The sequence below is a fragment of the Camarhynchus parvulus genome, chromosome 18 (genome assembly GCF_901933205.1).
Source record: "Camarhynchus parvulus chromosome 18, STF_HiC, whole genome shotgun sequence".
Classification (NCBI taxonomy): domain Eukaryota; kingdom Metazoa; phylum Chordata; class Aves; order Passeriformes; family Thraupidae; genus Camarhynchus; species Camarhynchus parvulus.
This window is the reverse complement of record NC_044588.1, coordinates 6,624,715-6,652,262: the sequence shown is the minus strand read 5'-3', so window position 1 is coordinate 6,652,262 and position 27,548 is coordinate 6,624,715. Positions and strand designations below refer to the sequence as shown.

Below are 27,548 nucleotides of genomic sequence, written 5' to 3'. Positions count from 1 at the left end.
TCCCTCGGCTGGGAGCCGCAGTTCCTTACAACCCCAGGGCATTCCTGAGCCATTCCCTGGAATGCTGGAGCTCCCTGTCTGTCAAGGGTCACTCTTACAGCTCCCAGCCCACCTCCATGGCCTCCTGGCTTTGTGCTGCTCCTGGGAGAGTGCTCCTGCATTTCCAGAGGTGCCGCTGCTGCATGTCCATCCCGGAGCAGCAGCTCCCACATCCTTTCCCCCATTTTTAGACAGAGACTCTTAATTTTTGCCTCGTTGTGTTTATATTCCACAGTTATCCTCAAAGGATGAAGCACCATCTCTCTGGCACGTGTTCTGCTTCAAATCCTTTGGCTGGATCAAGAGCCGGGAGCTCCTCTTTGGCTGTTGGAGGTGGGAATTCCAGGATTTTGCTCAGGTTTGTGTTTCACTGGCTGGAGCTGAGGCTGCTGTGAGCAGAGCCCATGGGCTGGTGCTGATCCCCCAGACCCCCCCAGTGTCACTGTGTCCCTGCTCTCCAGCCAGAGGCACTTCCCAAAGTGTCCCTGAGCCCTTGGAGCTGTGCATGGGGACATCAGAGTCACCCTCAGGCACCTCCTGGCCGAGAGCTGTCCCAGCCGAGGACTCTGTGTCCCCTCGGTGTGTTTTGGGGAGGGGATGCCGAGGCGTGTCCCTGCAGAGCCGTGACTGCTCAGCCAAGTGCTCTGGGAGCACAAACCCCTGTCAGAGGGGGTTTGCCCCCCACACCCAGCCCCCGTGGCCGTTTGCTGTGCCCAGCCTCAGGGCAGTGCCCCTGGGCATTGCTGTCCTGGCCGAGACAGGAAGGAGCACCAGGGTCCTGCTGAGGCGGCTGCTGCACTCCAGCCCTTGGGGCTTGGCTCAAACTCTCGCTGTTGGGTTTTGCCATGGGCAAAAGTTGCTCCTAGCAGGAAGCACGGCTGCCCTGGCTCAGCGGGGTTTGGGGGGGCTGTTGGGTGCTGAGCCTCACCCCGGCACCCCGTGTCCCACCCCCGTGTCCCACCCCCGCGTACCCCGCAGCCTGGGCGCCTTCAGTGCCCGGGCCCCGCTCGGTTGGTGACGGTGCTGCGCGTTTGGGGCTGAAAGGGGCCGGGATGAGCCCCGGGGCACGGCCCGGGTGAAGCTGCGGGGCCGGGGGCTGCAGGCGGGGGGCTCGGAGGGGAGAGAGCGGCGGGAGCGGCGGGAGCCCCGCCCCGGCGGAGCGGAGAGAGCGGCCCGGAGGGAGCGGAGCGGAGGGAGAGGAGGGAGCAGTGGGAGCAGCGGGAGCTGAGCGGAGGAGCAGCGGGAGCAGCGGGAGCAGCGGGAGCCCCGCCCCGGCGGAGCGGAGAGAGCGGCGCGGAGGGAGCGGAGGGCTGGGAGCGGAGCAGCAGAGAGAGCAGAGCGGAGGGAGAGGAGGGAGCGGAGGGAGCCCCCGGCCCGGCGGAGCACGGCGCGCTGGCTGCGGATGCAGGGCAGCCGCGCTTCTCCCCGCTACGGATCCATGGAATCCACCCGCTGGCCGCCGGCCGGCGCGGGGCCAGGTGAGCGCCGCGGCACCGGCACCGGCACCGCCCGAGCCCAACTTCCCCCGGCCCCGGGCTCCGGGACAATGCGGGCACCCGAGCCCCGGGAGCTGGCGGGGAACCGGCGGCTTCATCCACCAAACGGAGCCCGGCCGGGGTCCCCGAGCGGCCATCGGGAGTGGAAGGAATGGATGGATGGATGGATGGATGGATGGATGGATGGATGGATGGATGGATGGATGGATGGATGGATGGATGGATGGATGGATGGAGTGCCCGGGGGACAGTAAGGACGGGGAGAAGGAGGGCGGAGGGAGAGGAAGGGAGGCGGCAGGGGGTGTCTGCAGGGACACACCGGGGAAGCACGGTCACATCTCGCTGCATGCGCGGCCCTGGGCACGGCTGTGAGCAGGGCACAGGGGGGCTCGCCCTGTCCTTCACCGCCTTTGCCCCTCTCAGACCGGTTCCTGCAGCAGGACCGGGGTGAGGAGAGCGGGGATGCCAAGCGGGGGAATCGCCTTGAGCAGAGCCCTTGACCTTGGGCTGGGAGGAAGGGTCACAGCGCCGGGCTGGGCGGAGGGAGGCGCCTGCGATCCCTCTGCTCTGCCACCCCTCCGAGCCCTCCCCTTCCCTGTCCCTATCTGCTCCCCCTCAGCCCCCTGCACCCAGCGGGCACGGACGGGGCTGTGAGGCGCCCGTGAAGCTGCTCAGCTCCCGGTGCAGCTGTGGGAAGTTTGGGTCCTTTCACTTTGCGCCTTTCCTGGCAGTGTGAACCCTCCCCTACAGCTCCCGGGGGGCTCTGAGGGGTTCACCGCCCCATCCTCTGCTCCAGCCCCTGGGTGACATCGGGGTGCGCCAGGGACTCAGGGTGCTGGGTATGGGCAGGACAGCCCCCGTGGGTGCCCGTGGGCAGAGCTGGTGGCTGTGATTCTGCTGGTTCAGTGCAGTTCTGTGAGCTCCCAGCTCCTGGGGACCTCGGGGTGGCTGAGAACCTTGGGACAGGTAAGAGCAGCAATCCGTGTCTGCTGTTCAGGTGCTGCTCTGCTGCCTGCTCCCCACCAGGACAGCCCAGACCAAGCCTGTGCAGCACTGAGCTCCTGGAGCCTCTCATCCTGCTGGGGTTCAGGCTGAGCGCCCCCTGTCCCCGCTGCTGGCAGGAGCAGGGCCTGGCTGGGACAGGCTGAGCGTCCCCTGTCCCCGCTGCTGGCAGGAGCAGAGGGAAACACAGGGTTGAGTTGAGGCTTCCTGGGATGGTGCCCCCATGAAGGGCTCTGACCCCTCCGCAGGGGCTGACAATCGATTTCCCAGCTTTAATCCTGAAGAGAATTGCTCGAAGCTCACCCTGCACAGTTGGCTGCAGTGACTCATCCCAGCTTGCTGCTGGCTGCCCAAATGTTGTCCCCAAACCATCTGGAATGGAAGTCTCTGGCTATTCCACTCCTCGTTAGCTGAGGCCCCTCCCTGGGCTGGCTGGGATGATCAGAGCATCTCCAAATTTCTGTGCTTGCTTTGCCAGGCTGAAGTGGTGCCAGGCAGGATCCCTTTGGCTCATGCACTGGGGGTTTCTGTGTGAGGGGGTTTCTGTGTGTGGCTGTGCTGCTCTGGGAGCACAGGGACCCCTGGGCAGTGTGGCCACACTTGGGGCCATCCCTGTCTGTCCCCAAAGGGAGATCTGCATTGTGGGCTTGCTCCCAGCTTTAGTGACCACCCTGCCCGGGGTGTCCCCTTCTCCATGTGCTCCACCCAGGATTTGTGGGTTAATTTTCCAGTAGTTCTCTCCTGGCACTGCCCTCCCTCTGCTTCTGCCCGGAATTCAGCAGCTCCAGGCACACCAATGTCCTGTCAGACCCTCTTGTCCAGCACCGCTTGCTTGGGGAGCAGTTCCTTGGAATTCCTGAGGACTGCAGAGTGCCAGGACTGGCCACGGCTCCTGAAGGCTCAGCCAAGGGCTGGCACCCTCCAGCTGAGCCCTGCAGCCCTGGCTGGGCCATGGTGACCTTCCCACTGTCCCCATGTCACAGGACACCCTGACCTGCTCAGTGCCCAGCAGAAAGGTGACGGGAGCAGCGTGGGAGGGCAGGGTGATGCCAGCCATGCCCGGTGGTGCCAGCGCCGCCCGATTGGAACCATCCCAGAGCCCAGCCAGGAGCTTTCCTGCCCTTGTGGGCTCTGTCCAGGGGCTGGAATTACATCCCAGCCTCCTGCTGCAGGTGGGGGAAAGCAGCTCAGCCCTGTATCCCTCCTCCCCTCCAGCCCTGTCACCTCCTCCCATCCCAGCATTGTCCCCTTCTCCTGTCCCAGTATTGTCCCCTCCTCCTGTCCCAGCCCTGTCCCCTCCTCCCGTCCCGTCCCGTCCCAGCCGCCTCCTCCCTTTGCCTGCCGGGCCGAGGATTCCCCTCTCGCAGCTGGCATGGCTGTGCCGATGCCATTCTGGGATTCTGGAGCTGCTCCAGCCCTGGCGCTCCCCCGGGAAATTCCTGCTGGGAGCCTCAGCGCAGTGATTGTTCCAGCAGGGATCAGAACGTCCCGGTTAATTCCCAGGAGAGGAGGGACCGTCCCTGTCCCCAGCCCTGCCCTGTGCCCCTGGGCAGGTTGGTGTGTCCCTGGTGTGTCCCTGGCGTGTCCCTGGTCTGTCCCTGGGCACGGAGGCTGCAGGAACCCCGGGTTTGTGTCTCTGTGTTTATTGGCACAGAGAGGACACAGAAGCTCAGCTTTTGGTGCCAGCTGTGCCACCTGCCCCTCCAGCTGTGCTGGTCCCTGCACATCTGGCAGCATCTGCCGCAGGCCCCTGGGGCCATCCCCAGCTGCTCAGCTGGGTGCAGCTGCAGCAAAACATCCCAGGCCAGAGGGGCTGTGGGGAAGCAAAGCCCCAGAATGCTCGGGATGAAGGACCTCAGCATCCCGGTCCCCTAGCAACCACACTCTGGTCCCTTAGCAACCACATGGTGATGCTGTAGCAGGCACAGGCCGGTCCCTTGGCAACCGTCAGGAGGGAGGCAGAGGGAGAGCAGAGCTGGGCAGGATCTGCTGGGGGCTCATCCAGCGTCACCCTGCCCCTGAGCCCAACAGGAGCTGCTCCTCCAGCCTCACCCTGCCCCTGAGCCCAACAGGAGCTGCTCCTCCAGCCTCACCCTGCCCCTGAGCCCAACAGGGGTGAGGGAGGAGTCATGCCCTGGCATCAGCTCCCTGGGGGCAGGGACACAACCTCCAGGAACCCTCATGAGTTTCCAAGCCAGAAACAGCAGAAAACTCTTCCCCAAACCACTCGCACGGATCCAAACCGTCGGATTTCCACAATAAACCTTCCCTGCTGGAAGTCTTGGACATACATCCTTCTCTGGGAACGATTTCCTGAGCAGTGTTTCATGATGGGGAGAGGACAGAGAGTTTGCTCCTGTGCCTTGGAGTTTCTCTTCCTGCCCTGTAACCCTCAGCACTGGCCTGGCTCCTGCTTGGAATGCCCAGAGCACACACCCTGGCATCTCCCAGCATCCCTGCCAGGGCAATCCTGCTCCTGGAGCTGCTGCACCCTCTGTGCCTTCCCCTCTTCCTGGGAGCAGCTGCGTTTCCTGTGCTTTCCCCTCTTCCTGGGAGCAGATGTATTTTCTGTGCTTTCCCCTCTTCCTGCACAGGGAAAGTCCCAGGGCAGCAGGAAGGCAGAGCCTCAGAGGGGAGCTGTGTCCTGTGAGGGTCAGAGGAAGCAGACCCAGCCCTGCAGGAGTGTTTGGAATGTTGTTTGGAATGTTGCCCCCCAGTCTGGCTCTGCCCCTGTCCCCAGCATCCCCGGGAATGTGGGGTTGGCCGGGAGGTGATGAAGGAGCTGCTGCTGGCACTGGTGACAGGCTCAGGTGACAGGCTCAGAGTCATGGCTGAGCCAGCTCAGGCCTGCAGCAAATCCTCAGCTATTCCCAAATCCTCAGCTGTTCCCTAAACCCGTCTGGGAGTCCCTGTGGGATCCACACAGCACCCAGAGGAAGCCCTGGGCCAGGCAGGAGCAAGGAGTGGGATTTGTGTGTGAGGCACAGCGGGGGAGGCAGAGCTGCTGGTCAGAGCCACGGCCGGAGGTGGATGGGCTTTCATCCTGTCCACCCTCTCAAACACAAATTACAGCCCCTTCATCCCACATTTGGCTGTGAAGCTCCTGCCTCTCACTCTGAGCAGGTGATTCCCCCTTTCCTGCCTCAGTTTCCCCAGGTGGGGGCTGGATGTGAGCTCAGCCCTGCAGAGGGTGAGGGAGCTGAATGGGGGGCTCAGCCCAGTGGGTGTTGATCCAGCCCCCCCAGTGATGGAGGGGGAGCAGCAGCAGGAATTCACCCCGTGGCTCTCAGTTCTGAGCTTTGTGTGCCCGGGGTTTGCTCAGCTCTCTGTGCTGGACGTGCTGGAGGTTTCTGCGCCTCTGGAAAGGAAAGGGACATTCCTGCCCTCCCCTGCAGCTGTCTGCAGCTCCCCTGGGCTGCCGCTGCTCGAGGGAATGTGGGCTCTGTCCCAGCCCAGAGCCTGGCACGGGCTGGGAGCAGGGAACTGCTGCTGCTGCTGCTGCCTCAGGCGGCTCCTGCTCCTTCTCCAGAGGACGAGATCGTGTCCATGGCCGACTCCACCACCACCATGGATGACATCGAGGGGGAGCTCTTCAGGATCGAGCGGATCCGGGAGATCCTGGTGCGCCGGGAGTCGGAGCTGCGCTACATGTGGGTGTCTGTCCTTGTGTGCTGTGTGTCTGTCCTTCTGTGTACTACATGTGTGTCTGTCCTTGTGTGCTGTGTGTCTGTCCTTGTGTGCTGTGTGTCTGCCCATCTGTGCTGGGTGTCTGTCCTCCTGTGCTGTGTGTCTGTCCTTCTGTGCTGTGTGTCTGTCCTTGTGTGCTGTGTGTCTGTCCCTCTGTGTGCTACATGTGTGTCTGTCCTTCTGTGCTGTGTCTGTCCTCTCCTGTGCTACCTGTGAGTGTCTGTCCCTGTGTGCTGTGTCTGTCCCTGTGTGCTCTGTGTCTGTCCCTCTGTGCTACAGAGTAAAGAGAAATCTCCTGCAGAAACCTCCTGGTGGGCTTGGCTGCCACAGTGATCCCGTGGGGCTGGGACAGGCCGGGATTGGGAGCTGGGGGAGTTCAGGGAGCTGGGGGAGCTGGGGGAGCTCAGGGAGCTCAGGGAGCTGGGGGAGCTGGGGGAGCTCCGGGAGCTGGGGGAGCTCAGGGAGCTGGGGGAGCTGGGGGAGCTCAGGGAGCTCAGGGAGCTCAGGGAGCTGGGGGAGCTGGGGGAGCTCAGGCTCAGCTCTGCAGGGCCCGGGAGCGAGGCTGGGAAGGCTGAGGAGCTTCCTGGGGCGCTGCTGCTGCAGAGGGGGAGCCCAGAGCTGGGCTCTGCATGACAGGCGCAGGGGGGTGGGACACAGGGGCTGCAAGGCCCTTTCTGGTCCCCCAGTGGGGCAGAAGGTGATGCTCAGGGTGGGTGCAGGGACTGCAGGGCTCAGGGAGATGGAGAACTCCCGGGTGAGCAGCTGAACAGAGCAGGGACCGCCATAAAAACCAGAGTTTGCTCTGTGGGCAATGTCAGATGAAGCATGGCAGCGCTCCTGGGGTGTCCCTGCTCTGGGGAACAATGAGGCACCAAACATTTCTCCTTCACAGGCCAGAAGGAAAGGGCTGGCATTCCTGTGGCAGCTGCAGCTCCCCTGGGCCCTGGGGCTCCCTGGGGCCAGCCAGGGACACCTGGCTCTGGTGATGCTGCCACAGGTGTCAGCAGCAGGGGTGGAAGCAATCCCAGCCCCAGAGGAGCCTCCTGGGTGCTTGTCCCTGCAACCCCTCCTGATTTTAATTGAAAAGAGAATTTATTATCTTTTATTCTCCCTATCAGTGTTTCCAGAATTAATTTCCATTTAAATGAAACTATTATCCAGCTCTCATCTGACTGTAATTTTCATTTCAATCAGTGTGTCCCCAGCAATCTCTGCTGTCCCTGTGGCCCCCTGGTGCTCTGCACACCCTCTCTCTTACATTTCTACCTTTATTTAATTCTGCAGGAAGGTGGGATAAAAAAGATCTTCTTCTGTGTCAGCAGCTTCCACTTCTTTTTGGATTTTGCTCTTTGGGGATTATTTTCTGGGACCAGGAGAAACCCAGCAGCCCTTGCCTGGTGGATGGGCCAGGTTTTGACAAGGCTTTGTTATCATTAACATAATTAAACTTTCTCTCTGCTAACAACCAGAGCCCCAGTACAACTGTGGTGTGAAGTGGGCTGCATTTCCCACGGGAAGGCAGGGAAATGTGGGATCCCACCGCAGGAACTGCCTGGGTGCTGCTCGGGGGCTTTGAGCCTCTCCTGTCCCAGCTTTCCCCCTCAGAGGGCCCGTCTGTGTCCCTGCAGGATGGACGACATCCAGCTCTGCCAGGAGATCAGCCGGCTGAAAACAGAGCTCCAGAAACTGCTGGCCCTGCCAGGTGAGGCTCTGGGGGTGCTCCCCGAGGGTGCTGGGATCCCTGGGGTGATGGGATCCCTGGGGTGATGGGATCCCTGGCAGTGCTGGGATCCCTGGGGTGATGGGATCCCTGGGGTGATGGGATCCCTGGGGTGATGGGATCCCTGGCAGTGCTGGGATCCCTGGGGTGATGGGATCCCGGGGGTGCTGGGATCCCCGGGGTGCTGGGATCCCGGGGGTGCTGGGATCCCGGGGGTGCTGGGATCCCTGGGGTGATGGGATCCCTGGGGGTGATGGGATCCCTGGGGCGATGGGATCCCTGGGGCGATGGGATCCCTGGCAGTGCTGGGATCCCTGGCAGTGCTGGGATCCCTGATGGTGATGGGATCCCTGGGGTGCTGGGATCCCTGGGGTGCTGGGATCCCTGGGGTGATGGGATCCCTGATGGTGATGGGATCCCTGGCAGTGCTGGGATCCCTGATGGTGATGGGATCCCTGGCAGTGCTGGGATCCCTGGGGTAATGGGATCCCGGGGGTGCTGGGATCCCTGATGGTGATGGGATCCCTGGGGTGATGGGATCCCTGGGGTGATGGGATCCCGGGGGTGCTGGGATCCCTGAGGTGATGGAATCCCTGAGGTGATGGGATCCCTGGGGGTGATGGAATCCCTGACAGTGCTGGGATCCCCGGGGTGCTGCTCTCCCCAGCCCAGGGCAGGTGTTATTACAGGGGTGATGGGCCCAGGCAGAGCCAGCTGTGCCCAGCTGTGCTCCCAGGCATCTCCTCTGTGCCGTGCCCAGCACACCCCAGGGGCCGGGGTGGCCCTGCCGGGCACCACAGTGGCACGGTGCTGGCTGTGCCTGGCAGCCACAGAGCGCACACAGGCAGAGCCCGGGTGCTGCTCAAGATTCAGGTGCTGCTCCCTCAATAAACCTGGCTCGGCGTGTGGATGGGGGCTCAGTGGGGAGGGGAACATCCTGCCGTAAAAACAGGAGCTCCTTGCTCCAGGTCTCACGGGGGCTTTAATCCCAACTCCTTCCAGTCCACAAACCAAGCCTTTCCCTAAACCGCAGCTCAGAGCAGAGATAATTGGTTTTTTCTGCTCCTGGAGAAATGAGCCTGGCTTTCCTTCATCTGCTTTGGGCTTTCATTTCTTGCCTTTCCAGCGCTCCCAGACTCAGCTGAGAGCAGAAATTCTGCTTTTTGTTGTCTTTGTGAGTTGACTCAGAGCAGTCTGTGCTGGAAAAAGCCTGCACATGCCTGTTCTGGTGAGACAGGCAGCTCGGCAGCTCGGCTTTGGGTAAAGGCAGGGATAAACAGGCAGTGCTGCTCGGAGCCCGGCCAGGGCTGCGGCTCCAAGCGGCCCCAGCCACGGCGCCTTTAGCGACTCGGATGTCACCGTGATGGGCTCTGCCGGCAGCGGGAAGGGGCAGCGTCTGTCCGGGGGGACCTTAACCCTGACAGGTTCTGTCTCACGGTTGTTAATGAACTCCAAATACCGGTGTTAATGAACCTCAAATAGCCGGTGTTAATGAACCCCAAATAGCGGTGTTAATGAACCCCAAACAGCCACTGTTAATGAACCCAAATAGCCAGTGTTAATGAACCCAAATAGCCCCAAATAGCCGGTGTTAGTGAACCCCAAATAGCCGGTGTTAATGAACCCCAAATAGGGGTATTAATGAACCCCAAACAGCCACTGTTAATGAACCCCAAATAGCCGGTGTTAATGAACCCTAAATAGCCGGTGTTAATGAACCCTGAATAGCTGGTGTTAGTGAACCCACATAGCGGTGTTAATGAATCCCGAATAGCCGAGTGTTAATGCCAAACAGCGGTGTTAATGAACCCAAATAGCCAGTGTTAATGAACCCAAATAGCCTCAAATAACCGGTGTTAATGAACCCCAAATAGCCTGTGTTAGTGAACCCCAAATAGCGGTGTTAATGAACCCAAATAGCCGGTGTTAATGAACCCCAAATAGCCGGTGTCAATGAACCCCAAATAGCGGTCTTAATGAACCCCAAACAGCCGGTGTTGCCCAAATAGGGTGCTTGGGCACAGCCTGATGCCCTGGGGGTGGCCCTGTCCCAGCTGGTGGGAGTGGGATGCTCAGAGACAGTGCCCAGGTGACTGCACTGATTCAGGCGGTGGGAGAGCCCCAGGAGAGCCCAGGAGAGCTCCGGGAGAGCCTGGGAGTACCCAGGAGACCTGTCAACTCCAGCCAGGGCGGCTGGGACGAGATTCCTCTCGTTGAGCAGCCCGAGCCTGAATCCAGCTGCTCCCTTGGGTTGGCTTTGCCCCCTCGCTCGGAACTGAGCAGAGCAGGACTGGCCTTGGTGGGTGAAATGTGCTCGCCGTGGCTGTGAGTGTGCTCCCTGCGCTGCAGAGAACCAGAAATCCAACGAGGAGAAGCAGAGGGAAGAGGAGCTGGTGCAGCAGATCCACAAGCTGGTGGAGACGCGGGATTTCCTGGTGGATGACGCGGAGTTTGAGAGGCTCAGGTAGCTGCGTTCACCTGCTGCTCGTGCTGGGGACACTGCAATCCATCCCCTGAGCTGTGTCCTGCCTTCCCAGAGCTCCCGGGGCCCTGCGGCTCCTTTCCCAGCAGTAACCGAGTTCTTTGTCACAGGGAAAGGGAAGAGGACAAGGAAATGGCCGAGTTCCTGCAGAGCAAGCTCTCCAAAAGCTGCCTCCAGAGAGCGAGTGGGTGCTGACGTGTTCATTGCCTGCACTGACCCTCCCTGGCGTTCGTCCCCTGCCCAGGCACTCTGCCGCCAGGGTTTCCCTGCCTGGGGCTGCCTCACCTGGGGGAGGCTGGGCAAGGGGCACGGGGCGTGCTGCTGCTTGAGGTCCCAGCGTGGGAGCACCTGGAACTGGAGCAGATGCTGGGGACCCATTTCCCTCCTGGCATTTCCCACACGTCCCACGAGAACGGGGCTGGGAGGGTTTCTTAGAGCTGCCAGCCTTCATCTCCCCTGGAACACTGGCTCCGCCTCGGGTGGGCGCAGGATGGACACGGCTCCTCTGATGACAGCCACCCCTTCGCTGTGCTCTGCCACCTCCCCAGGCTGGTGGGAGGCACTGCCAGCCCTGGGGACACCCAGAGCCCCAGGGCAGTGTAATGGCGGTGCAGGAGCTGGGGACACCCCATGGCAGCGCCCTCGGGGTGCAGGAGCTGGGGACACCCCATGGCAGCGCCCTCGGGGTGCAGGAGCTCCTGCCTCGGGGGCAGCAGCAGCCCCAGAGCAGCTGTGAGCAGCAGCCCCGGCTGTCCGTGTCCCTGTCCCTGTCCCTGTCTCTGTCCCTGTCCCTGTCCCCAGGCAGAGCAGCAGTCCCTGCTGTCCCTGTCCCTGTCCCTGTCCCTGTCCCTGTCCCCAGGCAGAGCAGCAGCCCCGGGCTGTGCCCTGTCCATGTCCCCAGGCAGAGCTGGGCTCCTGTTCCCGCAGCTCCTGTCCCAGAGAAGAAGATGACATCGAGGGGACAGCAAACCTCGGCTCCCTACGTGACCAAGACGGGCCTGGCCCTGCTCAGGGGGTGCTGTGGCTTCACCTGCTCCATCATGTAGGGCACTGCCAGTGCCTGGCACAGGACACGGCCGCGGTAGGGGCACCTCCTGGGGACCCGGGACGGGCAGGAGGGGCTTCCCTGGAGCTGGCCCTTCATTGGGGCTGATCCTGTCCTGGAGCTGATCCCAGCCTGGGGCTGATCCTGTCCTGGAGCTGATCCTGTCCTGGGACTGATCCCAGCCTGGAGCTGATCCCATCCTGGAGCTGATCCTGCCCCAGAGCTGATCCTGTCCTGGGACTGATCCTGTCCTGGGACTGATCCCAGCCTGGAGCTGATCCCATCCTGGAGCTGATCCTGCCCCAGAGCTGATCCTGTCCTGGGACTGATCCTGTCCTGGGGCTGATCCCAGCCTGGGGCTGATCCTGTCCTGGGGCTGATCCCAGCCTGGGGCTGATCCCAGCCTGGGGCTGATCCTGTCCTGGGGCTGATCCCAGCCTGGGGCTGATCCCAGCCTGGGGCTGATCCTGTCCTGGGGCTGATCCCAGCCTGGGGCTGATCCCAGCCTGGGGCTGATCCTGCTCCAGAGCTGATCCTGTCCTGGGGCTGATCCCGTCCCGGGCTGCTCCAGAGACTCTCCAGGGCTGCTGGGCTTGGCCCGCAGGGATTTGCTTTGTTCCACACACCAAAGGCTCCAGTCTGTCCTGCCCTCCCAGGGCCTCACTGGGACAGCGAGTCACCCACCCAGAGAGTGTGGTTGGGCTGAGGGGAGCCAGAGGCCAGGAGAGCCCTGGATTCCAAACCTGCCCCTCTGGAGGCAGTGCTGGTGCCAGCAGGAGGATGGACAGGCTCTGTCTGTGTGTCCCCCGTGTCCCTGAGGCTGCTCCCTGGGCACACAGAACTGCTGGGAGGGCTGGGAGAGGAGCCCAGCCCACGGGAGGGACACAGCTTCGTGTGCATCCACCTCAGCCCCAACCAATAAATGTCTGCTGGAAGCTCTGAGGGTGTTTTCCCTCCTGGCACCGCCTCAGGAGATGGCTCAGCTGTGGCACAGCACGGTGGGCAAAGGGTCTGTGCCCAGCACAGTGGGCAGAGAGGAGCAGAACCTGGCTGTGAACACTTGGGCTGCACTTGGGGGCTCCTGGAATGCCCAGAGCAGCTCCTGCTGCTGCAGCAAGGGCCCAATTCTGCCATTTCTGGTTCTGACCCACACTTCACTTTTGGTCCCTCAGTGTCCTCACCGGCCCCTGGGGACAGCCCTGTCCCCATCCATCCGTCACAGGAGGGAACAGCCCTGTGCCCATCCATCCCTCACCGGCCCCTGGGGACAGCCCTGTGCCCATCCATCCCTCGCAGGGCAGAGCTGCTCCTGTCCCATGAGCTCCTGCCACCACCGAGAGGGTGGCGCCCCCGTGGGTGACAGGGCGGCCACAGCTGGGGACAGCTGAGTCACCTCTCGGGGGGGGGGTGTGGATGGCCCTGTCCCTCTGGAAATGTCACAGCTGAGATGAGATGCAGGGGCACAAAGGCCCCGCGTGCTCTGTGCTCCAGGATGAGTCAGGAGCTGGTTTTCCAGAGCAGGAGCAGCTCCTGGTGGCACTGCCAGCGTCTGTGAGGCCTCTGGGAGCCCGAGAACCACGCAGGGCTCACTCCCCCCTGCTTTTGTCTGTTCTGCTGCTGAGTATCTGGGCTCACAGAAGAGCAGGGAAGATCAGCAGGAAATGAAGAGATGCTTTAAATATTTGCTATTTTTTTTAGTCTGCAATATCTGCAGGTTCTCTCCTCCTCTCCTGTCCCTGCCCGCCCTGCTGCTGCCTCGCTGGCAGGGCAGGCTGTCACAGAGCTCGGCCACGCTCCTTCATGTCCTCCGTGAAGTCCTGGAGGTCGTGGATGAACTGCCGGATCTGGGGTGGGACAGGGACAGGGCAGGGGCAGGGCAGGGTCAGGCAGCAGTGGGGGCAGGAGGCAGAGGGGAGCCTGTCCCTGCTGCAGGGCAGATGATGTCCCCGAGCTAAGTGACAGGACAGGAAAGCACCAGAGTGTGCCTCTGTGGGGGAATGGAACCAAACCCTGGCCATGGCTGGATCTGCATCCCTGCACTCTGAGACCCTGCACCCCAAAACCCTGAACCCCTGAACCCCTACATCCCAACATCCCTGTAACCCTGAACCCTGTATCCCCACATTCCCATATCCCTGCATCCCCACATCCCTGCACCCCTGTATCCCCATATCCCTGCACCCCTGAACCCCTGCCTCCCCATATCCCTGCATCCCTGCATCCCTGCACCCCAAAACCCTGAACCCCTGAACCCCTGTATCCCCACATCCCTGCATTCCTACACCCCCAGATCCCTGCACCCCTGACCCCCTGCATTCCCGAACCCTCTGCATCCCCACACCCCTGCATCCCCACATCCCTGCATCCCCACATCCCTGCACCCCAGTATTCCTACATCCCTGCATCCCCCAGTATCTCTGCACCCCTGCACCCCCTGTCCATGCCTGGTCCCCACTCCCCTGCTCAGAGGGACAGGTTTTCCCGCTGTCCCCACCATTCCCTGCCGGGTCCCCAGGGGAGGAGGGAGGCTGTGCTGGGTCTGGGGGCTCCCCTCGCCTTGGGGAGCCATTCCTGCTGTGTGTCCTGGCCAGGACGGGGCTGTGCCCACGTTACCATGTCCAGCTGCCGGTGGCTGTCCCCAGCTGCCACCCTGCCCTGGGGCTGCAGCCGCGCGCTGGCAGCGTGGAACAGGCCGTGGATGGCCATGGTGAGGGACCTCAGCTCCACGGCCTTCCTGGCTTGCCTGTCCTGCACCTGGGCCCAGCGATCCTCCTGGGGACACGAGACACGTCCCAGCAGGGCTGCCTCAGCCCCGGGACCCCGCTGAGACCCCAAATTCAGCCTCATCCGGGCTGGGAAGGAGCCAGCCTTGGGCTGGGCTGGGGCTGCTCCAGCCCGGTGTGCAGGGAGCAGAGCAGAGCCAGGAGCCAGCCCAGCTGTGCTGCCCACCCTGCAGTGCCCACCCGCAGTGCCCACCCTCCCTGCCAGCCCCGCAGTGCTGCCACTGTCACCTGCCTTGGTAACAAACCTGCCCTACAGCCAGACTCTCACTGCTCCTGCAGCCCTGGGATGGGATAGGATGGGATGGGATGGGATGGGATCCATGGGATGGGATCCATGGGATGGGATCCATGGGATGGGATCCATGGGATGGGGCACCTCCTCCCACCCCAAGCTGCTGCTGGCCCTGCCATGAGCCCCTGGCTGCAGGAGGAGCCAGTCCTGCCCCCCAGACCCCCCTGGGCACCCCTCAGCTCCTTACCCACTGCCGGATGTCACTCTGAGCCTGGTCAAAGGATTCCTTGAGCTGCACCAGGTCGTTCCTGCACTGGAGGATCTCAGCCTCCTTCCCTGCCCGGAGCTGCTGCTGCAGGCCCTTGCCCTGCTCCATCAGCTGCCGGTGCCACCACTGGGACTGCAGCAGGTCCTTGCGGGTCCTCAGTATGGCCTTGTAGTAGCTGATGATGTCATCGATGTCAGGGAACTGCAGCACAGGTCCTGGGGTCAGGGACACCCTGCCCTGCTCCTCCTGGGATCAGGGACACGCTGTGCTGCCATCCCTGGGGTCAGGGACAGCCTGTACTGCTGCTCCTGTGGTCAGGGACACCCTGCCCTGTCCCGGGGTCAGTGACACCCTGCCCTGCCCTGTCCTGGTGTCAGTGACACCCTGCCCTGTCCTGCCCGGGGTCAGTGACACCCTGCCCTGCCCTGTCCTGGTGTCAGTGACACCCTGCCCTGCCCTGCCCGGGGTCAGGGACAGCCTGCCCTGTCCTGCCCGGGGTCAGTGACACCCTGCCCTGTCCTGCCTGGGGTCAGGGACACGATGCCCTGTCCTGATGTCAGTGACACCCTGCCCTGTCCTGCCCGGGGTCAGTGACACCCTGCCCTGTCCTGCCTGGGGTCAGGGACACGATGCCCTGCCCGGGGTCAGGGACACCCTGCCCTGTCCTGGTGTCAGTGACACCCTGCCCTGTCCTGCCCGGGGTCAGTGACACCCTGCCCTGTCCTGCCTGGGGTCAGGGACACGATGCCCTGCCCGGGGTCAGGGACACGCTGCCCTGTCCTGCCTGGGGTCAGGGACACCCTGCCCTGCCTTCACCCGTCCTGGTTCTCCTCTCCTGACCCTGCTCCCTCAGTTTCCAGGGAGCCCCTCGCAGCCCCCCTGGAGTCTCTGGGTGTGACCAGCTGTTGATTTCCCTGGCCTTGCCTCCTCCCTCTGGTCCAAACCCAGGGGAGGCCCTCCCTGACCCAGGCCCAAGCTCACCTGTGAATTCTCCACCACATCCTCCAGGTACCTCTTGAACCGGGAGTACTTCACCAATTTTTTGGAGAGTTTCTGGTGCTTTTTTCTCAGGGCTTCCAGTTCCCTCCTAGCCCTCAAGAGCTCACTCTCCTTTTTCAAATTCTCCTCTTTCTCCTCTTTGGCTTTCTTCAGAGCCTGGGTTCTCAGCCTTTCGTTCTCCTGGGGAGGTTTTCAGCAGCAGCCACAGCCAGAGCGGGAGGGAGGCATGGGAAGGAGGAGCTGGGTCACTCAGGGCACTGCCAGGAGAGCCTCCAGAGAGGAGAGCCCAGCACTCGGGACCAGCCCTGGCACTGTCCCTTTGGCCTGGGGCAGCACCTGGGCTGGGCCTTCCAGACAAGCCCTCTCCCACCAGGGCACAAATCCCTGCTCCCCACATCCCCGCCCCAGCGGGGGCGCGCGGGGGGCGCCTCCGCCCGGGGGATGGGAGCAGTTCCAGTGTGCCAGGTTCCATGTGAGGGGTGGGAGCAGTCCCGTGCCGTGTGAGGGATGGGAGCAGTTCCATTCCAGATGTGAGGGGTGGGAGGCTTGGAGCAGTTCCATGTGAGGGATGGGAGCAGTTCCATCCCGTGTGAGGGATGGGAGCAGTTCCATCCGTGTGAGGGATGGGAGCAGTTCCATTGCGTGAGGGATGGGAGCAGTTCCATCCCGTGTGAGGGATGGGAGCAGTTCCATCCGTGTGAGGGATGGGAGCAGTTCCATCCTGTGTGAGGGGTGGGAGCAGTTCCATGTGAGGGATGGGAGCAGTTCCATCCTGTGAGGGATGGGAGCAGTTTTAAGGCGTGTGAGGGATGGGAGCAGTTCCAGTGTGAGGGGGAGCAGTTCCAATGGGATGGGAGCAGTTTCCGTAGGGATGGGAGCAGTTCCATGTGAGGGATGGGAGCAGTTCCATCCGTGTGAGGGATGGAGCAGTTCCATGGGAGCAGTTCCATTGAGGGATGGGAGCAGGTGAGGGTGGGAGCAGGTGAGGGATGGGAGCAGTTCCATCCCGTGTGAGGGATGGGAGCAGTTCCATGTGAGGGATGGGAGCAGTTCCGTGTGAGGGATGGGAGCAGTTCCATCCCGTGTGAGGGATGGGAGCAGTTCCATGTGAGGGATGGGAGCAGTTTCCCGTGTGTGAGGGATGGGAGCAGTTGAGGGATGAGGGATGGGAGCAGTTCCGTGTGAGGGATGGGAGCAGTTCCATCCCGTGTGAGGGATGGGAGCAGTTCCATCCGTGTGAGGGATGGGAGCAGTTCCATCCCGTGTGAGGGATGGGAGCAGTTCCATCCCGTGTGAGGGATGGGAGCAGTTCCATGTGTCCTGGGATGGGAGCAGTTCCATCCCGGGGTGAGGGATGGGAGCAGTTCCAGTCCCGGAGGGAGCACTGTGGCTCGAAGCATTGTGAGTCCAGTGCTACTGCGGGCATGTGAGCAGCTCCATCGGGTTTTTGTTAGATGGGAGCAGTCCCATGTGAGGGATGGGAGCAGTCCCACGTGTGACAGGGACCCGGGACTTTTTTCTTTCTTTTCTTCTTTTTCCTTTTTTTTTCCTTCTTCTCCCTCTGCCCAGATTTGGCCCTTGTGCCCTGTGCTGCCCTGGGGGTCTCTCAGGCCCCTGGCAGCCCCTGCTCCTTTCCCAAAGCCCAGCTGGAGCCCAGAGATCAGGGAGAATTGAGCACTGCCCTGCCCAGGGGAGACAGGGGGCACTAGGGGCACTGGAGGGCACTGGGGCTCCGAGCCCAGCCCAGCCCAGCCCAGCCGGGGCTCCTGCAGCAATCCCGGGCAGCTGGGGCCATCTCCTGGCCGTGGGATGGAGCAGCGCTGCTGGAAAATCACCCCGAGCAGAGGCTGCAGCTCCTCTCCCCGGCCGCGGCAGCGCGGGCACCGCGCTCCGGCTCCAGGTGACTTGTCTGAAAGAAAAATAGGAAAAAGCCCCTTTTTTGCTTAAAGTGACTAAACCCCACTTGTTTTTATTCACATAATTTCCCTTAACCACCCTAAACAGCAAAGCAGAGCCTGCCTGCTGCTCCTGGGTACATTTCATTTCATTTCATTTCATTTCATTTCATTTCATTTCATTTCATTTCATTTCATTTCATTTCAAAGTCTGACTTTCCTCTTCACCCCGTCAAAACACACCCCACACTCAGATTTCCAGGTGATTAATCCTTCTGTCAATCACCGGGGTCTTCTTTGCACACCTCTCCTTGTTTCTGTGCAACATTCCTTACAAATGTGAGTGGCACCCAGAGAGTCCCCACTGCTGGCTGCTGTCCCCTCTCCTGCCTTGGGAATGGAGTGACACCCTGGGAATTCTGCCCCACTGCAGCCCCTGCTCCAACAGCTGCACAGATCCTCCCAAGGAGAAAAAGGGGCAGAAGCCACTGAAATTGTCATTAATCCCCACTAAAGGAAATGGAGCTGGCCCTGCTCGAGGGGGGCACACAAACAGCCCAACCTTGCCCTGGGAATTCCAGGGGCTCCTTAATTAGGGCTGGGGGGGCAGGAATGCTGTCCCCAGCCAGGGAGAGTCCTGCAGCAGTTGTCACTTGGGATCAGCCCTGGGAGCATTAAAGCCCAGCCCTGCAGCCCACAAACAGCTTCAGAGCAGCTTCCACAGGATGTGGAGCTCACTGAGTGCTGAGCAGAGTAAAGCAGCTTAATTCCAGGGCAAAGCTACAGCCCCAGGCCTGGACAGCAAGCATGTGATCAGTGGTGCAGGAAGGTTAATGAAAGGAAGGGCTGCTGGCAAGAGCAGGGCCTGGGCACCGTGGGCTGTCACATCAGGCCTGGATTAGATCTGGAAAAGCAGCACCAGCCAGGCAAGTGTCAGCGCTCAGCTCCATCAAAGCCCAGGTGCTGATTGCTCTAATGCAGGGCAAAGCTGAGTGTCAGCCCCAGGCACATCCCAGGGGGGCTCTGCCACCCCCAGGACCCCAAAGCTGGGCCAGGATCTGCCAGGACTGCAGAGGGACCCTGAGCTGGGAACGGCAGCTGAGCCCTGCAGAGCCTGGGGCTGCGTGCCTGGCACCAGCTCCTGCCAGGACCTGCCGGGATCCTTCCGAGAGCCTTCTCAGATCTTTCCGAGAGCCTTCTCAGATCCTTCCAAGAGCCTTCTCAGATCCTTCCGAGAGCCTTCTCAGATCCTTCCAAGAGCCTTCTCAGATCCTTCCGAGAGCCTTCTCAGATCCTTCCCAGATCCCTCCAAAGTCCTTCTGAGATCCTTCCAAGATCCTTCTGAGATCCCCCCAAGCTCCTTCCAAATTCCCTCCAAGCCCTCCCCAAGCCCCTTCCCTGCAGACCCACTCCCAGCCCAGGCTCAGGCACGAGAGCAAAGTTGGATTTCCTGGCACAGGATTCAGGCCCTGAGGTGTCTCTGCCTGTACCCCTGAAACCAGACCCACAGGGACGTTTGGGAAGGGGTGGGAATTCACCCCACAGGAGGAAAGGCAGAGTCACTTTGCTGTCCATAGCTGGCTACCAGCTGAGGAACAAGGCTGGGGTTTATCATCCCTCTCATCCTCTCTCTTCTCCAGGAATTATCTCATTGGGTGCTTTAAACACGTGGAAGGAAAAAGAGAATGATTCCAAGTCCGGGCCCATCGTGGTTTGTGTGTTATGCACACAGAGCCTGTGAGGCTCCCACCAATCCCAAAAACGTGGAGAACACTGCCTTGAACTGACCCAGAACAGCACAAAGGGGACACAGCCCAGAAAGCCACTGAGCACAGACCCCACGGCTGGCTCCTGCTGCAGGGCAGGACAAAAGAATTCATTTCCATTTCAGAAAGAGAGAAAGAATCCAGTGGAAGCTTTGAGATCAGCTCAATGGAGCACAGTTCACAGACGGCAAGTGCTGGATTCTAATCTTACCCTACAGGTTTTTTTTGTTCTATTTTAGATTTTGTGCTCTATTTTTGGCTCAGCAACAAGCAAGAAGTTTGTCAGCTGTGCTAATTGCAAAATACTACAAAAATAAACCCTGTTTACATTCTCCCTGAAAGGCCAGTGCTGTACAAAGACATTTTCCTGCATTTCAGCCCTCAGCAGGCACAGGGCACGCGACTGCTCAGCCGTGGGTTTCTCAACAGGCGTTTCTGTTATGGAAACACCTCTCTCCTTGTTGGGACCTTGTTTAGAGTAGAATCAAACGCTGCCAAATATTCCCCTTTACCTGTTAATGGATTAAAGGAAGCTGGAAAACACAGGGCACGGGACAAATGACTTTATGGAGAAGTCAGCCACCCCTGCAATGTTTCCATAAAACACAACCCCGGGGAGTTCCAGCCCCACAAAGGCTCCAAACAGCACCAGCCCCACGTTTGCCTGGGCTTTGGGCTCCTCAGAGGTGGCACTGATGGCAGGAGAGAACTTTGCCCTCTATAAATACAGACACATTGAGCAGCAATCTTTTTATTGCTCTGCTGTTGTTGAGGTGTCTCTGTGCAATTCTGATACTTCACCATGCTGAAAGCAGGAATTTCATCTGCACCTCCCAACTCTCCAAAGGCAGAGAAAATACTGCTCAAACCCCACTTATTTGGGGTTTCTGAGACCTCCCACCCAAAACCCCAGCCGCAAACCCCGCCGAGTCCCTTCCCTGCCCGGGGCACAATGACAACAATGGTGATAACGGTGTTGATAACGGGGGGGGCTCTGTTCCCTGGCCCGGCTCTCCGCACAGCCGGGGATGCTCCCGCAGCCGCGGCCATCAAACATTCATGGCCTTGGGCTGCGCTGCTCAGCCCGAGCCCCGCGGCCTCTACATATTTCATATTTCGCCATTAAAAAGGCATGAAGCGACGTTTCCTTTCGCCCTGTCCCTAATTCACTTCCATCTCCATCTCCGGAGCGGCTGCCGGAGGTGTCAGAGCTGCGGGGGGCTGCCAGGAGGGGCGGCCGCCGTCCCGGGAAAGGCAAATGAGGACAAGGCGGCCCAAGGGTCCGGGGCGGGCAGCGGGAAGGAGCCGCTGCTGCCGGAGCTGGGCAGGGCTGGGGCTGCAGAGGGAACGAGCCGCCCCTCGGCCCCGGGGAGCAGCGTGGGGACTCCCGGGAGCGGGGCTGGGGCCGGCACTGCCCCTTTGGGAGCAGCCTGTGGAGCAGAACCGCCCGTCAGGCCCCGGACAGGCTCTGGGGAGGATCGGGAGAAGGAGATGAGAATAAGGATAACCCCACTGGGAGAGCCTCTCGCCCCTGGCACCCGGCACAGCCCGGGGGTCTTTGCTGACCCTCCCGGGGCTCCCCGCTCGTCAGGGGCAAAGGCAGGGAGGGGTGACGGGACAGCCGAGCTGCTCCCCAGGGATTCGGCGCAGCACGGAGAAGGTGAGGGGAAGGAGAGGAGCAGGGAGCCGTGCTCGGGAGGCGCTGCGGGGCCACGAGATGCTCAAGGAGGTGCTGCAGATGCAGCCGGACCTGGTCAGGAACAACCTGCAGCTGCTCTTATCACAGCAGAAACAATCGGATTTTAAAGGCAAATAAAGATCCTTTAAAAGGTTCGGATGCCTATAAAAGCGCCCGCTAAGTGCAGCCCGAGCTGAGAGCAGCGCTGTGGGACCGGGGCGGTGTCCCGGGAGCCTCTCCCAGCTGCTGGAGGCCGCTTTTCCTGCAGCCCAGCTCCTCTGTCGGTGAGCACAGCGCTCATTGTGCAGCTCTGCAGCGCGTTCTGGGGCTGGCACCGGTCGGTACCGAGCATTTCCCGCTCATTGTGCAGCTCTGCAGCGCGTTCTGGGGCTGGCACCGATCGGTACCGAGCATTTCCCGCTCATTGTGCAGCTCTGCAGCGCGTTCTGGGGCTGGCACCGATCGGTACCGAGCATTTCCCGCTCATTGTGCAGCTCTGCAGCGCGTTCTGGGGCTGGCACCGATCGGTACCGAGCATTTCCCGCTCATTGTGCAGCTCTGCAGCGCGTTCTGGGGCTGGCACCGATCGGTACCGGGCATTTCCCGCTCATTGTGCAGCTCTGCAGCGCGTTCTGGGGCTGGCACCGATCGGTACCGGGCATTTCCCGGGGGCACACCGGGAACGCCGGGGCCCCACGGCCGGGCCGCAGCAGCCGCAGCCCGAGCGGAGCACGAGGGTTGTCCTCGGGAAAATAAAGGGTTCACTCGCTGTCCGTGTTGCTGTTCGATGCTATCTCGGCCCACGGGGTGTTTACAGCCCCCGGCCGGGCCCGGCGCGGAATTGGGGCAGGAAGGGGCGATGCGGGCGCGGAGCCGCTCCACCCCTCGCTGTGTTTACCCCAAACAAACCGCGGGGCCGGGGCCGGGCCGCACCTTAAAAGTGCGGGCAGGTGCGGGCAGAGGGGACCCGGCAGGGTGGCCGAGCTGGCAGATGCTGCAGCTGGGGCTCAGCGTGCCCCGCTGCCCCGGGGGCGCGGCCGCCGCCTTCCCCATGGCCGAGCCGGCGGCGGGCGAGGAGCCGGGCACGGGGCCGGGTGAGTGCGGGACCGAGCGGGACCCGCCCGTGCCGGGCACGGGGCCGGGTGAGTGCGGGGCCGAGCGGGGGTGCAGGGGCTGGGGCACCTGTGAGAAACAGCCCTGATCGGGGCTGGGAGCTTTGGGAGCGGGGAAAAGCCCCTCACGGTACGAGAAGCAGCCCTGACACCCAGCTGGGACCTGGCCCCACGCTTCTGCGGGGCCCGGAGCTGATGGGGAGCGGAGAGGGCAAAGCCTGAAACGCTTCCCTTGGCGGGGCAGAGCAAAGAAACGCAGGACGCGGCCGTGAGACTTCAGAGCGCCGCTGGCGGGGCGGGGAGAGGCGATCGGTAAAAGCTCTTTGTCCCGCAGAGGCGCTGGGCTCATCCCCGGTCACCATCGTGGTCACGTCCGAGGCCGACACCTGGGACATCGACACCTCCCCGGGCCGGGGCTGCGGGCCCTTCGTGGACTGGGCCAAGATGCCGGAGCCGCGGGGCCCGGCGCGGATCCCGCGGGACGTGCTGGGCCGGCCCCCGAAGGAGCTGAAGCGGCTGGCGAGGGAAGGCTGCTGGGCCGGGAGCCACGCGGGCCGGGCCCGGCTCTACCCCCGGCTCATCCAGCGCGTCTCCTGCCGCCTCGTCACCCCCGACGCGCTCGTGTACCGGGACGTGGCCGGCCGGCTCTTCGGGAAGCGCAGCGTCAGCTCGCACCCCCTGCCCGAGTTCCTGGAGGGCTGCCCCGTGCCCACCTACTGCCTCAGCCCGCACGGCGTCACGGCCCTGAAGAAGATCCTCATCTGCGTGGGCGCCCTGTTCCCCGACATCACGCACAGCCCGCTGCTGCCGGCGCTGGCGGCGCTGCTGCTGCACTACAGCGAGGACGAGGCGCAGTGCTTCGAGAGCCTCTCGCGCCTCATCGCCAGCAACGCTCCCCACGCCGCCTACATCGACCAGTCCTTCCTGGCCCACCAGGCCTCCTGCATGACCTTCGGGGACCTGGCCAGCAAGCACTGCCCCGCGGCCCACAAGCTCATCGCCGGCGCCGCCGCCAACGTGCTCGAGGTCTACTCGGAGTGGCTGTCGTGGCTCTTCCCCGGGCTGCCCTTGGCCTACGCCGTGCGCGTGCTGGACGTGTTCCTGCTGGAGGGCCAGAAGGTGCTGTACCGCATCGCCCTGGCCCTGCTGAAGCAGTTCAGGCTCTCGGCGGCCCCGGCCGGGCCGCAGGGCTCCGACGTCAAGGCCGAGCTGCAGGCTTTCGTCAGCAACATCGCCCAGCACGTCAGCGTGGACAAACTCCTGGAGAGAGCCTTCGGCATCCGCCTCTTCTCCCGCAAGGAGATCTGGCTGCTGCACATGGCCAACAGGAAGGCCTTGGTGGAGAGGGGCATCACCGTGGTGCAGAGGAGGTGAGGAGAGCTCTGCGCTCCCAGCTCTGGGGCTGAGCCGGCAAAATGGGAGCTCCTGTGGAGAGTCTGGGGGAGCTGCAGGAACCTCCCACAGCTGTGGCTGTGCTGGGCCCTCACAGCCCCTGGCGGGGACAACAACGTGTGGAGGACCCTGTCAGGGACAGGGCACAGCACAGGGACCCCAGACAGGCACAGCCAGAGTCGGGGACCCTGTCAGGGGACACAGCAGAGTCAGGGACCCTGTCAGGGGACACAGCACAGCAGAGTCAGGGACCCCGTCAGGGGACAGGGCACAGCCAGAGTCAGGGACCCTGTCAGGGGACACAGCACAGCCAGAGTCAGGGACCCTGTCAGGGTACACGGCACAGCCAGAGTCAGGGACCCCGTCAGGGGACAGGGCACAGCAGAGTCAGGGACCCCGTCAGGGAACAGCACAGCCAGAGTCGGGGACCCTGTCAGGGGACACAGCAGAGTCAGGGACCCTGTCAGGGGACAGGGCACAGCCAGAGTCAGGGACCCTGTCAGGGGACAGGGCACAGCCAGAGTCGGGGACCCTGTCAGGGGACACAGCAGGGACCCTGTCAGGGACAGGCACAGCAGAGTCAGGGACCCTGTCCGGGACACGGCACAGCCAGGGACTGTCAGGGACACAGCAGAGTCAGGGACTGTCAGGGACAGGGCACAGCCAGAGTCAGGGACCCTGTCAGGGGACAGGGCACAGCCAGAGTCGGGGACCCCGTCAGGGGACACAACACAGCCAGAGTCAGGGACCCTGTCAGGGGACACGGCACAGCCCAGCTGGGGGTGTTGGCAGGGAGCTCACGGCGCAAGGGCAGGGCAGGACCTGCTGCAGGGGCTGTGCCCCATAAAGCAGAGGCCCCAGCCCCCCAATGTCCGTCCCCCCAGGCCGTCCTTCCACCTGGCCGTGGACATGCAGAAGTTCAGCTCCAGCACGGTCACGGCGCAGGAGATGCGCCTCGTCTGGTCCTGGCTCCCCGAGCGCTTCTCGCTCTTCCCCCCGCTGCTGCTCTTCTCCACCTCCCAGGACGGCTGCAGCCTGCAGAGGTGAAGCCTCACCTGCCCCGGGGCCGGGCGGGCATGGAGGAGCCTGGGCAGGGCTTGGTGCTGGAGGGAGGAGCAGCACAAGTGACCTGGGCACCTCTGGGGCTGCTGGGGACCCTCCTGGGCTCGATTCGGGGTCCCGAGGGTGGCTGAGGGCAGAGGGCAGAGGGCAGAGGCTGGCCCAGATGGGCACTGACACCTGGGCACCGCCCGGGCACAGGGAGCCCTGTGGCTGTGCCAGGCAGGGATGTCCCCTGTGCCACCCTGTGCCAGCACGCTGTGAGCAGCCAGGGACAGCCAGCACCCCCTGCCCATGCCGCAGCACCCCCGCCAGGGACAGCCAGCACCCCCTGCCCATGCACAGCCGCACCCCTGCCCAGGGACCAGCACCCCCTGCCCAGGGACAGCCAGCACCCCTGCCCAGGGACAGCCAGCACCCCCCCCATGCACAGCCGCACCCCCGCCAGGGACAGCCAGCACCCCCTGCCAGGGAGAGCCAGCACCCCCTGCCCAGGGACAGCCAGCACCCCTGCCCATCCAGCCAGCACCCCCTGCCCAGGCCACCCCCCCCACCAAACAACCACCCCCCACCAAAAAAAACCCCCCCTGCCACACAGCCAGCACCCCCTGCCGGGACAGCCACCCGCACCCACCTGCCCAGGGAGCCCCCCACCCCCTCCCCCGCCCAGCACCCCCCTTGCCACTCCAGCTCCCCCCAGCCTTGTCCATCCCTGCAGGTTCTACACGTGCTGTGAAGGCTACGAACCCACGGTGCTGCTCATCAAAACCACCGAGGGGGAGGTGAGCGTTTCCAGGCAGGACTGGGGAAGGGCACGGGCTGGGTGCCCCCTGGCACTTCTGGGGGCACCCACGGGCTGTGTGCTCCCTGTGCTGCCCTGCCCGGGTCTGTCCCAGCTCCCAGGGCAGAACAAACTGCCCCTTGGCCACCAGGACACACCTCAGCCGGGGGTGCTGGGGAACCAGGAGGAGAGGGTGGGAGAGAGAGGCCACGAGTGAGAGTGATCCATGCCTGAGCTCCCTGTGCTCTCTCCCAGGTGTGTGGGGCCTTCCTCTCCTCTGACTGGCCGAAAGGAAGAAGAGCGGAGCCACGTCGGGCTTTTTTGGGACAGGGGAGTGCTTTGTGTTCACTGTAAGTCGCGGTTTGTGTCTGGCTCTGTCCCCTCGTTGCTGTCCTGCCAGGACACGCCGTCCCTTCCCTGCCCCAGGCCCCACCCGGAGCAGCAGCAGCACCTTCCCCGGGCTCACCAGGTGTGTGCCGTGCCCAGGTGCGCCCCGAGGCAGAGAGGTACGAGTGGGTGCTCATCCAGAAGCCGGAGCTGGCCAAGGCCGTGCCACACTCCCGGCAGCGCTCGCCTTCCCCCGCTCCCGAATCCCCGCTCGGCTCCCCCCGGGACAGCTCCAGCCCCAAGCACCTGGCCGTGCCCTCGGCGCAGGGCAGAGGCCGCCTGTCCCCGTTCCTGGCCACCAGGCACTTCCTGCTGCCCTCCAAAACTGCCTCCATGTTCATGTCCGGCTCCCGGGACGGCATCGTTATCGGTAAGGGGGGATCGATATTGGTAAGGGGGGGCCAGTATCAGCAAGGGGGGATTGATATCGGTAATAGGGACCGTTACCAGTAAGGGGGGATCGTTATTGGTAACAGGGATTGATATCGGTAAGGGGGGGTCCCTATCAGTAAGGGGGGATTGATGTCGATAAGGGGGGATCACTATCGATAAGGGAGGGATCCCTATCAGTGACGGAGGTCGATATCGATAAGAGGGGATCCTTATCAGTGAGGGGGGATCCCTATCAATAAGGGGGGGGATCCCTATCAGCTCCCCAGAGCTCCGGCTGGGGATATCGGGTTAAAGTCCGGGCAGGCGAGGGCAGCTCCCCTTCCCCAGCCCGGGAGCTCCCCCGGGAGCCCCAGGGATCCCCAGAGCCCAAACCCTGCCGGGGTTCGCTGCCCGGGCCCGGGCCGGCCCTGCCCAGCCCTTCCCTCGCTCCGAGGGCGGCCCCAGCCCGGCAGGGCCGGCCCAGCCCCAGCCCGCGCTGCCCTTGCAGGCGGAGGGGGAGGCCAAGCGCTGTCCCTGGACGCCAGCCTGCTGCGGGGACACACGGAGCGCTGCGAGACCTTCGACAACCCCCCGCTCTGCCAGGAGAACTTCCAGGTGCAGCTCCTGGAGGTGTGGGGCTTCCAAAGCGCCTAGGGGCCCTGGGGACACCCCGAGTGCCACCCACGGGCACGGGCACGGGGACCCCTCCCCGCACTGGCACCCCCGGCCGGGCTGGGGCCACCTGGGCGCTGCTCCGGTCCCCACGGGCCCTCCATGGCCAGAACAGAGCGGAGCAGAGCAGGATGGATCAACCAGACCGGAGCAGAGCAGAGCAGAACGGAGCAGATCAGCCCTCGTGGTGCTGCAGAGAGAGGCCGAGGCAGTGCCAGGACCAGGACTGCGGGCACTGCCCCTGGGGACATTGGAGCTGCCCCTGGGGACATTGGAGCTGCCCCTGGGGACATTCGAGGTCCCCTCCCGCAGTTTAGACCCGGCCCACTCCGCCCAGCCGGGCCCAGTTTGGGGAGCTGGAGGGGAGGGCAGCCAGGCTGGAGTTTCTCGCACCTCCCTGGCCTGTCTGCCGCGTGGGGCTCAGCGCGCAGGGAGAGCACGGGCAGATCTGGTGGGAATTCTGAGGCCAGGCTCCAACACCGAGCTCCAGAGCTCACCAGAAACGCTCCCAGATCTGCTTCCCTCCCAGCCCCAAGCCCAGCACAGCCCCTCAGGCACCCAGAGCGTTCTGCAGCCTCCGTGGGTATCCAGGACTGCCCGGGACCCACCAGCACCGGCAGACTCCCCCTGTCCCTGGCTGGAAGTGCTGCTGGGGATGGCAAAGCCCTGCCTGGGGTTTGG

At 63.0% G+C, this 27,548-nt stretch overlaps 3 protein-coding genes across 3 annotated transcripts; 2 read left to right on the top strand and 1 right to left on the bottom strand.

The window, feature by feature from the left end:
- Positions 1 to 1,406: 1,406 nt before the first annotated feature.
- LOC115911333 (uncharacterized protein C16orf45 homolog) lies at positions 1,407 to 11,742 on the top strand. Its single transcript, XM_030962234.1, has 6 exons — positions 1,407 to 1,517; positions 6,067 to 6,187; positions 7,853 to 7,926; positions 10,294 to 10,408; positions 10,537 to 10,610; positions 11,354 to 11,742. Exons 1-6 carry the CDS (start codon positions 1,442 to 1,444, stop codon positions 11,470 to 11,472), a joined length of 579 nt encoding a protein of 192 aa, XP_030818094.1. The 5' UTR covers positions 1,407 to 1,441; the 3' UTR covers positions 11,473 to 11,742.
- A 1,504-nt stretch (positions 11,743 to 13,246) lies between these two features.
- Positions 13,247 to 21,692, bottom strand: CCDC42 (coiled-coil domain containing 42). The gene is made up of 5 exons (XM_030962374.1): positions 21,624 to 21,692; positions 15,736 to 15,933; positions 14,734 to 14,955; positions 14,085 to 14,243; positions 13,247 to 13,315 (listed from the first exon to the last, which is right to left on the bottom strand). The coding sequence occupies exons 1-5, from the start codon at positions 21,690 to 21,692 to the stop codon at positions 13,247 to 13,249; spliced, it is 717 nt and encodes a 238-aa protein (XP_030818234.1).
- A 391-nt stretch (positions 21,693 to 22,083) lies between these two features.
- LOC115911289 (TBC1 domain family member 24-like) lies at positions 22,084 to 26,849 on the top strand. The gene is given in 8 exon segments (XM_030962162.1): positions 22,084 to 22,186; positions 22,539 to 23,574; positions 24,481 to 24,639; positions 25,374 to 25,437; positions 25,692 to 25,719; positions 25,722 to 25,786; positions 25,923 to 26,193; positions 26,704 to 26,849. Coding segments are annotated over 8 exon segments (1,872 nt in total).
- The last annotated feature ends 699 nt before the right edge of the window (positions 26,850 to 27,548 follow it).

Excerpts from the sequence above, each read along its gene's own strand:
- LOC115911333 (XM_030962234.1), top strand. The coding sequence starts at position 1,442 with ATGCAGGGCAGCCGCGCTTCTCCCCGCTACGGATCCATGGAATCCACC. Across the intron at positions 6,188-7,852 it reads GAGTCGGAGCTGCGCTACAT|GATGGACGACATCCAGCTCT; the intron begins GTGGGTGTCTGT and ends GTGTCCCTGCAG. Across the intron at positions 7,927-10,293 it reads GAAACTGCTGGCCCTGCCAG|AGAACCAGAAATCCAACGAG; the intron begins GTGAGGCTCTGG and ends CCTGCGCTGCAG.
- CCDC42 (XM_030962374.1), bottom strand. The coding sequence starts at position 21,692 with ATGCCCGGTACCGATCGGTGCCAGCCCCAGAACGCGCTGCAGAGCTGC. Across the intron at positions 14,244-14,733 it reads AGAGTGACATCCGGCAGTGG|GAGGATCGCTGGGCCCAGGT; the intron begins GTAAGGAGCTGA and ends TCGTGTCCCCAG. Across the intron at positions 13,316-14,084 it reads GCCACCGGCAGCTGGACATG|ATCCGGCAGTTCATCCACGA; the intron begins GTAACGTGGGCA and ends GTCCCACCCCAG.